Genomic DNA, 12,343 nt, shown 5'->3' with positions numbered 1-12,343 from the left:
ACTCTGGGAGTCTGATTTCCTGGAAACCTGTCGAGCAGCTGTGGCCGTTTCCCATCACAGCCCAGGGCAGGCAGCCGCTCCTGGGACATGCCATGGGCAGGGCCAGGGTAGGGGACATTCCTTTAGGGAGGGGATGCCTGTGTGGGACTGTGACTCTGGCAGCCACAGCGGGACGGGCACAGCATCCCACAAAACTCAGAGCACATCCAGGATCTTGTTAATGGGGCATAGAAGTGAATGGTACTTTCCTGTTTCAAAGTCAAACAGGTTTGGAGAGCCATGTCCAAGGTCAGCCAGCCAGACCAGATGTCTGGTCTAACGCTCATTTTGCATGGCCAAGTGGCCTCCAGTAAGGAATTTTCTTCCTGGGGTTGGGTGGGAGATACTTGCGACCCCTGAGAGAAGACGAGGGAGAAGGGAAGGGCAGGGGCAGTAGCTCCTTTGGCTTAGAGCAAAAGGAGGACGGGAACGCTGTGAACCATGGGCCCAGGCAGGTCCTGCGGGACCAAGGACACCTACAGGACTGTCTGGAAGGGGCGCTGCAGACCCTATGTCCTGTGTGGGAAAACCAGCTTCAGGGCCACCAGCTCCCTTCCCCAGCTGAACTCACTGTCTAGCTCTCAAAGCCCAGGGCAGTTCTTTGACACCTGAAAATGCAACCACACGTGTTCCTGCCTCGGTGAGGAGTCCGTGCCCACTCAGCAGGAGGGTGTGTTGGCCTCCTCCCGCACCACCAGCCCCCTGGGCAGGGGCGCAGCTCTTCTCATTCCCGCTGCCGTGGGGGGTCCACAGCGCAGCTCTCTTAGCTCTCGCTCCGTGGGGAGCTCTCCAGGGAGGGGGTGGACGGGGGCTGGGAGGAGGAGGGCGTGGGCCTCGTTCTCTCGCTTCCACGTGATTTGGGCACTGGGTTCCTCATGCCCCTCCGCATCTTGCCCTGGTGGGAGCAGAAAGGTGCACCCTCCCTGAGGCTGGGTGGGCAGGGGGCCTGGCACTAGGAATCCCTCTTCCACTTCTGGCGCCTCTGCTGGGTCTGGCGGCCTGTGCTGTCCTAGGGGCCATCCAGTTGCTTCTGCTGCAGGCCTCATCCTTCTCGTCACAATCCGGGCTTGGAGCAGGTGGGTTCCTGCTTTTTCACCCCGAGCTAGGTTCTGAGTGCACTCGTCTCTTGGTGCCCTCAAGACCCCTCCCATCCCACCCTCTCCACCAGCAGGAGCGCCCTCCCTGTTGGCACCGCTGCCCAGAGCCGGCTTCTCTCCGCCACGCCACTCTGAGACGAAAAGCGTCAGGACACACTGGTGGCGAGGGGCTGCCTGGCCTTGGCAAGAAGCTTGGGGACGAAGACAATTTCCTGCCTGCCCTTTGATACATGCTCACGCCAAGGGAAGGGCAGGAAGGAGAATTCTTACTAGCTCGCAGTGGCACTTGTGCAACCGACACACACACACACACACACACACGTGCACACACACACGTGCACACACACACACACACACACTCACACACACACACACGCACACACACACTCACACACTCACACACACACACACACACACTCACACACACACACGCACACACACACACACACACTCACACACACTCACACACTCACACACACACACACACACTCACACACACACACACACACTCACACACACACTCACACACACACTCACACACTCACACTCACACACACACACACTCACACACACACTCACACACACGCACACACACTCACACACTCACACACACACTCACACACACTCACACACACACTCACACACACACTCACACACTCACACACCACACACACACACACTCACACACACGCACACACACTCACACACTCACACACACACACACACACTCACACACACGCACACACACTCACACACTCACACACACACACACACACCACACACACACACGCACACTCACACACGCACACACTCACACACGCACACACACACACACACACCACACACACACACACACACACACCACGCACACACACGCACGCACACGCACGCACACACACGCACACGCACACGCACACACACACACACACGCACACCACACACCACACACACACACACACACACACACACCACACACACACACACACACTCACACACGCACACACACACACACACACCACACACACACACACACACCACACAGACACACCACACACACACGCACACACACGCACACACACACACACACACACACGCACACGCACACGCACACACACACACACACGCACACCACACACCACACACACACACACACACACACACTCACACACACACACACACACACACACACACCACACACCACACACACACACACACACACTCACACACACACACACACACACACACGCACGCACACACACACACACACACGCACACACACACACACGCACACACGCACACACGCACACACGCACACACACGCACACACACACGCACGCACACACGCACACGGGTCGGGGGCAGAAATGGCCTCCCTTGCTGGCCTGGCTGAGCACATGGTCCCCACACCAGGTCCTCCAGGCAGGTAGGTGTCAGCAGCCCTGCGTTTTATGGGTGCACCTCAGCCCCCGAGGGTGTGAATTTGCTTGTTGAGGGGAGAAATCCTCTTCAACACAGAGGAAAAAAATACTGTCTGGTTTTATTCTGATTGTTGGTCATATGAGGCGTGCGAGTAGTCGGAGGGCAAACGTGCACCCCACGACACACACACGAGGACAGCTCCCTTCTGTGGGTTCCCCCTCTCCTCCCCACACAACTGCCAGCAGCACTGGAGCTGGACCTCCTGCGGGCCCGGGCTGCTCCCCACCAGACAGGCGTGTCCCGCTACCCCCTTCTCAGGCACAGTATTTTGGGAAACTTGTCTTTTCTCAACACTTTTTCCAATGCTTTTTGCCATGTCTTTTCCTGTGAGAGACCTCTGCAGACCCAGGGGTGCTTCTGCAGTTCCAGGGCCAGGCCAGACCCTGGGGAAGGTGGGCACCCGAGAGCTGGTCTGTTCCCAGTGAGGCATTGTGTGCTTGGTGGCTGTGACTGTCCAGTGCAGGAGGTTGGTGGCCGCAGGCCCGGCCCTGCCCTCCCCCACGCCAGGCGTTCACGTGAAAATGCTCACGTGAAGAACAATCTGATGGAGGCTCAAAACATCAGCTACTGGGGCCAGAAGTGTTGTTCAGTCCCAACGTGAGGCAGCTGTAGTGAGAGAATCTGGTCCTGGTGACATTTCTCAAAAGGCATTTGATGCTTTAAAAAAAACATTTTTTTGAAACAGGGTCTCACTGTGCCACCCAGGTTAGAGTGCAATGGTGCAATGATAGCTCACAGCAACCTCAAACTCCTGGGCTCAAGAGATCCTCCTGCCTCAGCCTCCTGAGTAGCTGGGACTACAGGTGTGCACCACCGTGCCAGGCTAATTTTAAACATTTTTTGTTGAGACAGGTGGTCTTGCTATCTGTTGGCCAGGCTGGTCTCAAACTCCTGGCTTCAAGCTATCCTCCACCTTGGCCTCACTTTGGGATTACAGGCATGAGCCACTGAACCCGGCCCTAAAAACATTTTTTTAAAGTTAAATAAGATGCACCTAGGAAAGGGGAGCTGCTGCCTGTTGGATGCTTTCTTCTCAGGGTTTCCTACCGCTTCTTCAGGGTGAACACCGTCCCCATCCCGAGAGGTCCGTGCACCAGCCCTGCAGCACTCCGCCCCTCCTCCCACGCTGGAGGTTGCCAGCCCCACCTCAGACGGAGGGACCTCGAGGCACTGGCCAGTTACAGTGATGTGCCCAGGGCTGACATCAGGGGAAGCAGCAGGAACACATGCTCCGTCTGGACTCTGGCCTTGCACCCACCTGACTCCCTGTGTTCCATCTCGTGGGTGGCACAGACCCGGCAACCTCGTGCTTGTCTCACGGCAGCGCCTGAGCACTTACAAAGGAGCCTTCCCTGGGTCCAGAGGGTGCTACCTCTACCTACTTTGGGGACACTCAAGACCATGTGTAGTCTCACCAGGGTCCAGGTGTCCACTGCTGCAGGGAGATCCTCAACTCAGGTCCTGCCTAGTCCTGGGGCCTGGGCCACCTCCATGGCTGGCCCACCTGTGGTCCCAAGGCTGAAATCCAGCCTGCTTCAGAGCTGGATGTCCACTCTGCTCCAGAGAGGCCACGTGGGCGTGAAGAGGCGTGTGTGTGCATATCACAGGACACGTTCCTCTCCGTAGCAGATAGCTTCTCAGGGAGAGGCAGCGGCACATGTGGCTGAGCCACAGAAGCTGGGACTGTAACTTCCCATCTAAGACCCAGTTGCAGGAAGCCCTTAGGACAGGGGACACAAGGAGTGGAGCTGCCAAAGTGCCTCCTGGTGAAGCTAAGCAGCAACAGGCTGTCGGGAGCGCCGCTGGGGCCTACGAGCCCCGTGCCTGGCCTCAGGCTCCCGGCTGTGTGCCGAGGTGAGGCTCTGGCCCCGGCTGGTTGGTGTGCAGGGGTAGTAGCCCCCCTAAGAGGATGGTTTCTTACTGTCCTCGCTGAGTAGCACAGGCAGGTGACACAAATGGGGGGAGCCTCATAAGTGGGCCAGTCTGCCAGTTCATAAAGCCAAAGAAAAAGGCACATTCTGTCCCTTTACCGTTTTCGACTCTGACTCCTAGGGAGGGACTATGAGAGGATTCAGGGTCAGAGGGATTTTGGAGCCAGCAGACGTGGTGGTTCTGGGGAAGGGAGAGTTCCCTGTGTGCCCCCGAGGTGTGCCCGCCCGGCTGGCAGCTATTCTTTCTGGTTGCCTCTCTAAGCAACAGCCATCACTTCCTGCCACCTGGGTTGCCGTGAACTGTGGCCAAAGCCTGCCTGGGGCGGCTCTGAAAACGCGCGCCCCGCTGCGGAGTGGGAGCCCGGCCCAGGCGACCACCAGCCCTGCTTCCCTCCCGGGAGTCTAGGGCCACAGTATATTCAGTCTGGGGATGGTTATACAATTTTGCCCTCTTGTTCTTCCTGCGATGCCCACATTCGTCCTGGCCGGGCCTTTCTTCTTTCTGGAATAGCTGGCGACGTAGCTGGACGGCTCAGGCAACCGGCGGATCTCCAGGCCAGCAAGGATGCCCACCACACGTCCGGTGCTGCTCTTTCCCTCCCTGCGGCTGCCGCTGCTTCTTCACAGAGGCACGGCGCCTTCAGGGCGAGCGCCGTGGGTGACCACGAAGACAGCGATACTCGGATGATCTGACTACCAAGGCAAGGGAGGAGAGCCGGAATGGGCCTCGGAGGTGTCTTGCAGCACAGGCAGAATAGCCGGCGAGGACTGTTCCCTTTGATCTCTTGGGGATGATTCCAGACTATAGGAGAGTGACACTAGCTCCTTCCAGGACCCCATGAACTTGGGGACACTGGAACATAGGAACAACTTAGGCCTGGGGGCTGCAGACCCCATGCCACTAGGCTCGCTGGTCAGTCATGCTGTGGGACAGAGCCTGGGCCAGCCTGGAAGGACGGTCACCAGGACCACAGGGTCACTCTGATTTCGAGAATCTCTACTTCAAAGAGGCTACTGGGGGCTGGGCGCGGTGTCGCACACCTGTAATGCCGGCACTCTGGGAGGCTGAGGGAGGAAGATCGCTTGGGGCCAGGAGACCAGCCTGAGCAAGAGCAAGATCCCATCTCTACTAAAAATAGAAAAATTAGCTGGGCATGGTGGCGCACGCTGTAGTCTCAGCTACTGGGGAGGCTGAGGCAGGAGGATCGCTTGAGCCCAGGAGTTTGAGGTTGCTGTGAGCTAGGCTGACGCCACTGCGCTCTAACCAGGGTGACAGAGCAAGAGCTTGTCTCAGAAAAAAAAAAAAAAAAAAAAAGAGGCTACTGGGGCTTGGTCTGAAGAGTAGCTTCTTCCCAAACTGGGTCACCTCAGACATTTTCTCCAGTGACAGCAGTTGACGGCTGAGCCAGGAATGTATGGAGGACTAAAGAAAGCACAAACTAAAACAAAAAAATAGCTGCGTTCTATAAGCAGCCTTGTTCACACCCACACGTATGCTAAACACACTGTGCCTTGCATGGAAGTGCAGCCCAGCTCACCCCCAAGTACAATAAAATGACTTAAAAAGCCACACTGTATTTCTTTGCAAAACTTTTATTGCGCATAAAACGGACCATTCCCCTTCGTGGGTCAGATGTTACCACTTAAAAAAAATTTTTTTAACTCTCCTTCCTGTCCCACTGAAAAGGTTCCCCTCTTCCGAAAGGGTTAAGACAGTCTCTCCTTGCTGGTCGAAACAGGTTTGAGGGGGGCTGCTGGGGGCAGAGGCCCGAAGCATGGCTGTTGGCACCCTCAAACTCAGGGCCGCTGCCTTCTGTGCCCTCCGGGGGTGCTGGCTCTGGGTCTGCCCTGGACTTGGCACCCTCCGCGGCAGGAGCGCTGGCGTTCGATGTGCATATGTCTATGCATGTCTATCCTGCTTCCCTGCCTTCAAGGGAGGACTTCATTTTCGGGAAGAAAACCTGCCTGGAACTGTGTGCATTTCCAGAGTTGGAAAACACTTCGCGCAGCAAGTCACCAGAGCACTGAAATCAACTGCAAACTAGTGGTTACAAAATGGGATCTTTAAAAAAAAGTGCTGTCCTAGAATCTAAAGTCCTAACACCATCAGGAGCTGGGGAACACTGTGCAGGCTGGCGGACTCTGGGAGCCTCTCTGCAAAGTCCCAGTCCCCTGTCTGGTGACTGCAGGCAGCAGTGTGTGCTTGAGAGGATGCCGTGATGTTAAGGCTGGCCAGGGCTGGGCAGCAGCAGGAGGCAAGGGTGGCATGTGGTGTTCCTGCTACATTAGGCCGCTCAGAGCGTATCACTGCTATCCCTCCCCGATGAGTCACTTTGCCAACTGCTCCCTTGTTCTAGGGTCAGCAGGAGCGACAAGGGATGGAGGCAGCTCTGCCAGGGCTTGGCTGGTTATGGTGGCATTTGAGAGGAGAAGGGGCTCAGGGAAAAGGTCACATGGGCAGTGAAGGTCCTGTCCCAAGTCCAATTTTACTGGAAGATTGGAGTTTGAAGATGAAATCTAGAACACCCTGCTCTCCCCCCTTTTAAGAAAAGAGAATAAAAATGGAGACTTTGCCTCAGCAGAAAACAAGAAGTGAAGAAGTCAGAGCTGTGACAGCTGCTAGCAGCACATCTCCTGGATTTCCACAGGAGAGAGATGGCAGCTTTTGGACCAAGAGAAGAATAAGACAGGTTCTTCCCTTTGTCATTAGCATGAATGTTCAAGTTGAGGCACAGTGTAGTTCCCCACGGAAACTCCAGGGTCAGCACGGACCCTCGGCCTGCCCCACCCTCAGGATGCCCGCCAGCTGCCCGGCCCCGGCTCTCTACACAGCCCTCCGCACTGGGAGGCTGGCTGGAGCGCCCCTCCCAGGCTGCCTGCCGCTGGAGGAGTCCCCCCTTGGCTGTGTGCTACTTTGAAGACAAGCACCCCAGTCCCTCCAATTTTCTCAGTCAGTGGCTTGATGAGCTGTACGCAGCCTGAACTGTGAGAAACGAACAGTTTGGCCCTAGAGCTAGCATCACCTCTTACTGCCCGTGAAGGTCCTGGCACAGGGGAGGTTCCCGTCACCCTTGGGAACGGAGGGCTGGAGTCTGCTTGTGAGAGACCAGCCTAAATCCCAATACCTGCTGCAGCAAATGCATTTCTGTCTGTCTGGGTCTTCAGTGGGGCAGAGGGAATTCCCATCAGCCACGCTGACGACAAGGCCCCACCCTGTACTGTCTTGGCCAGCCCGGAAGAGGGCTTACCCCGAAACTTTAACACATGTGCCGAGGAAGGCGAAACCCTGGCACCAACACAGAAAAAATGGGTTCTGCAGAGCCAGGATTGCAACAGGGAGGGGCAAGAGCGGCAGCTCCGCCTTTGGCTAGGCCCGGACAGCGCTGGAAACGCATCTCAACAAGCGGGTGGCTCTCGTGGCAAGTCCAGTACCCTGGCGAGAGCACAGCACCAGGCAGAGGAGGGCCAGACACAGTTCCAGGAGGGGACAGAAAGCTGTGAGCAGGAACCTCATGAGGGTCCCGGGCTGCTCCGTGGTGCCAGCCAGGCCAGTAACACGAGGAAGAAGGCTAATAAATAGGTGCACGTGACAAACATCTGGTCATTCGGTCAGTTCTGGACCAGGTTGTGCCAGAGGCAGCAAAGGCCTCACTGTCACTCCTGCCCAGGTGCCAGGTGATCAGTGTCTCTAGTACAGATATAAAAATGAAGTTGTTTCTTTTCAAGTATTAAAAAAATAAGTTAATTGACAAAAACGGTCCAAAGCGGCTGAGCATCTTGCCAGGTCAACTTCATTTCAGTGTGCAAACACAGGAAAAACGCCCAGGAGGAAGGTCATCCCTTCCCTGACGTACAGCACTGACCAGTGACAATGCCTGTCTGTAACTGGGGGCTTGAATGCAAGGCCTCGCCCTGACCCCCAAAGTCAGTATTTTCCAGTGTCAAAACGGTTGTGAACTGAAAGCAAAACGTAGCAACCCCAGGCCTCAGGCCACAGCCAGAGAGAGGCCTGGGGCGTTTGGCCACACGCGGTCCAGTGTGTGGGGTCGGGGCTGGGGAGCAGACCCTCTGCCAACTCCTCGCTGGCATAACAAGCTCCAGAGCCTGCCCGCCCCTCTGTCCCATGCGATGCTGGGTGGCACTGCCCCCTGCCAGGTCTCGACTCACATCTTGCTTTTGTGGGGTGCATTTTTCGTTTCTTTGGTGGTGCTTCAGGGAGCATGAGGACAGCTGCCCTCCCGCTCCGCGGAGGGGCACTCTGTGGCGGCTGCTGTTCCGACAGACAGGGAGCAGCTTCCTTCTCTTACCAAACGTGGAAAGAGGGGGCACCTGCCGGCGCATCCCCAGGGAGTGTGTGGGGTCCCCCACTCCTACGTCATATGCGACATGCTCCTCTCTCCCGAGCGGGAAGTCTCTTCGGAGGAGGTGGGGTCACCTTGGACGATCCTCGTCACCTGGGGTTCCCTGCAGCACATGAGACTGGACCCCCCTTTCAAGAGGCACACGGGCATCTGGGTGCAAACTCCACGGTGGTGCCAGGCCCTCTCGGGCCTCGGATCCGGGTGGTTTGGAGACCACAGCCCGGTCAGGTAGATGCCAACAGACCAACAGCAGGCGTGGGTGGGAGCTCAGGACCAGTTCAGGCTGAAGCCTTTGGACAGCATGGCAGCCTCCAGGTCCTTGTCCTCCTCTTTCTCCCGGAGCCGCTGCTCCTCCAGCAGGGCCACCAGGGAGTCTCTCTGCTCCACCACCTCCAGCATCTCGTTGAGGATCTTCTTCTCCTCTGACAACTCCTCCTCGGTCTTCAGGTGATCTGGGGAGTAGCGGAAGATATCAGGCGTGAGGGCCCTGGGGGCGGGAGCCACACGGCCTTCCATGTGCACCCCTCCCCTCCCACTCACCTTCCACGGCACCCCTCCCCTCCCGCTCACCTTCCACGGCACCCCTCCCCTCCCGCTCACCTTCCACGGCACCCCTCCCCTCCCGCTCACCTGCCACGGCACCCCTCCCCTCCCGCTCACCTGCCACGGCACCCCTCCCCTCCCGCTCACCTGCCACGGCACCCCTCCCCTCCCGCTCACCTGCCACGGCACCCCTCCCCTCCCGCTCACCTGCCACGGCACCCCTCCCCTCCCGCTCACCTGCCACGGCACCCCTCCCCTCCCGCTCACCTGCCACGGCACCCCTCCCCTCCCACTCACCTTCCACGGCCATCCGCTCCCGGAGCTCCTGCTGCAGTCGGCTCTGCCGGTCTTCCAGTTCCAGCTCCCGGGCACTGAGGTTGCGGGGCAGGGAAGGAAACAAGCAACAATGACTTGGGGACCACCCCCCTTGCCCCACTAAATTAGGAAGGGTCAGTATGTCTGCTGGCATAGGCATGGGGCTGACGTCCCCCCGTGCTGGGCCCCCTGGCCCAAGGCCACTCACAAGATCATCAGCTCGGACTCGTAGCGCACCATGGCGTTCTTTTCTTGCACCAGCCTGAACCACTCCTGCATCAGCTTGGGGTCATCCTTCTTGCCCATGCCTGCCAAGAGAGAGCGTGTGTCGGCTGCACGGAGTGTCTCCTTAGGTCTACCCCGGCCCTCAGGAATCGTCACACTGGGGCAAATGTGCAAAGAGAGCCGAGCAAGATGCTGCCGGAACACTCCCAAGCCAGGTCCAAAGTTTGCCTACAGCCATGGCGGGGGCAGAGAATGACAGGCCCTGGGACACGCTCCCCGGGTCTGGAGCAGCCTATGCTTCCATCTGTCCCCAGCCCTGCTGTACCCATCAGTGGCCTCGGCCGGTGGTGACTCCTCCCTCCTGGGAGCTTGTTTTTACCTCTCCTGCTCAATGGTTCTCTTTCGGTATCTCTTAAATGCTTTGCCCTCTCTTTTTTGTTTCCTTCAGTTAATATTTATCTGGCACTTGCTGTGTACTAGGTCTCCTTGTGGAAATCAGTCTAATAAATGAAGCAAATGTGGATTTATAAACTGTATCTTGCTCCCATTTTAAGTTACGCTCATTTAACCCACTTCTTTCCTGGGGTGCTGCCCTTCTCTGGGGCCACTAGTACATCGTTTCTTTGTATCCTGACACGGAGACACCTCTGCTTCACTTGTGGCCTAGCAAGCTTCCTGGCACTGTCCCACCCAATGCTCAGGCGCTGTGCAGTACACCCCAGGACGACTAGCAGGTTTCTCACCAACAGCAGAGAAACAGCAGCAGACCCTAGAGACTGCAGTAGGCGGCCGTGCCTTGCTCTGATCCAGTCCAACAGCAGTGTCTGGGCTCCTGCCGACTAGCTCAGGTGCCCTGAACCAACACACAGCTGACATCTAAGTCTCCACCAGGAGTGGCCTCACCCGCTGGGCTTAGCTGTAGCAGGGGGGTGGAATGAAGAACTCTCCAAGGGATCAAACCACCCAAGGAGGAAACAAACTCCTTTTCCTTGGAGTACAAAGAAGCTCATGGCAAAAGTGTGGTCCTGCCTAAAAGACAGACTATGTCAGTGGTTCTCCAATAGTTTTGAATTACAAACTGTTTTGAGAATCTCATGAAAGCTAGGGACTCTCTTCCTAGAAAAGTGCTTATGAGCACACGCCAAACAACTTCAGACAGAATCCAGGCTGTTCACAGGCTTCCTGAGTCCAGCCATGGGCTCAGGTTAAGCGGCACTGGACTGGGAAGTCTCTCAACATCCTTCCACTGTCTGAGTCGCTTGTGGGGGACGCTGCAGCCCTGCTAAGACAAGCCCAGGGGCGCAGGGCGTGCGTCCTCGGGAGGGACTCTCAGGATCAAGCTCCCTCCCCGCTACAGACAAATCTCTTTCCGTGGTGCCGTCTGCTTGACACACACGAGGCCTAAGCCAGTTAGCCTTCACCCGGTGGCCACACTCTGGGAGGAGAAATGCATGGCGCTCGCACAAGCAGGGTTAGTGCCTGTGCCCCGGTGCATGCAGTTTTGCTCCCACAGGGAGCCCTGCTCTGAAGGATGGAATGGACACCCCCACCTGCCCAGCCTGCTGCTGTGGAGTGCTGCCCGCACGCCAGGGGCCAGGGCTCTCCTCACCCAGCCCAATAGACTTGGTTCTTGGCTTTCAAACCAGCCTGCAGCTCGTTCCATGCATTCCTTCTGGAGCTTCTCTGCACAGTGTGCCCACGTGGCCATGGAAGATGGAGCCCCAGGCATGCAAGCTGCCCAGCGCGGCACGCCGCAGCCACACCGGGAAGGCTCTCCCTCCTGCCCGCCTCCCCACGTGTAGAGACGAAAATCCCCCCAGGAGACGTGAACAGTGCCCTGGAGCCACAGGGGAGCTCACGCCCAGCTGATGAGCAGGGCTGCGGTGGCGGGTGAGAGTCGGGTGTGAGGTGTGGAGGGCAGGTAAGAGGTTAGCAGGGTTAGTCATGGCCACACCCCCCACATGCCTTTTCCACGACAATCTTATCACCACAACAGACTTCAAATCAGACAAACTTAAAAAACAAAACAAAACAAAAAACCACACTCAGCAAGACACAAGGTAGAGAATTTTGCTTTTAGTGGTTGTTTTGGAGAAGAATTGAAGGGCACCTGTGTAGACCAGTCTTTGTAAGGACAGTATTCCTTGACTCTGCTGATACAAACAGCTGCCACACAGGTGGGAGGCTCCTCACCTGTGTTCCTGGCCCCTCTGCCTGACGGATTTGAGACTTAAAGTCCCCAACCACGAACGGCTGAGCAATACTGCAGAAGTCCCGTTGCAGCCTCAAAAGGCTGGGACCTGGAGGTGCTCTGGCTTCACTCTGCCCCGGCCCTCCCCTTAGACAGTCAAAG

At 57.2% G+C, this 12,343-nt stretch overlaps 1 protein-coding gene across 12 annotated transcripts in view; it reads right to left on the bottom strand.

Moving 5' to 3' along the window:
- Positions 1–6,119: 6,119 nt before the first annotated feature.
- The window catches only part of MICAL3 (microtubule associated monooxygenase, calponin and LIM domain containing 3), a 187,810-nt gene continuing 181,586 nt past the window's right edge, over positions 6,120–12,343 (bottom strand). For all 12 annotated transcript variants that reach the window (XM_045554604.1, XM_045554602.1, XM_045554607.1 and 9 more), the window contains 3 exons: positions 9,974–10,073; positions 9,748–9,821; positions 6,120–9,359 (listed from right to left, as the gene is read on the bottom strand). In XM_045554604.1, the coding sequence (XP_045410560.1) occupies positions 9,175–9,359; positions 9,748–9,821; positions 9,974–10,073 (359 nt within the window). In that variant the 3' untranslated portion in view covers positions 6,120–9,174. The remainder of the gene's footprint in view (positions 9,360–9,747; positions 9,822–9,973; positions 10,074–12,343) is intronic.

Source organism: Lemur catta, chromosome 6 (assembly GCF_020740605.2).
Source record: "Lemur catta isolate mLemCat1 chromosome 6, mLemCat1.pri, whole genome shotgun sequence".
NCBI classification, from domain to species: Eukaryota; Metazoa; Chordata; class Mammalia; order Primates; family Lemuridae; genus Lemur; species Lemur catta.
The sequence above is the reverse complement of the archived record's forward strand: the minus strand, read 5'-3'. Positions and strand labels throughout refer to the sequence as shown.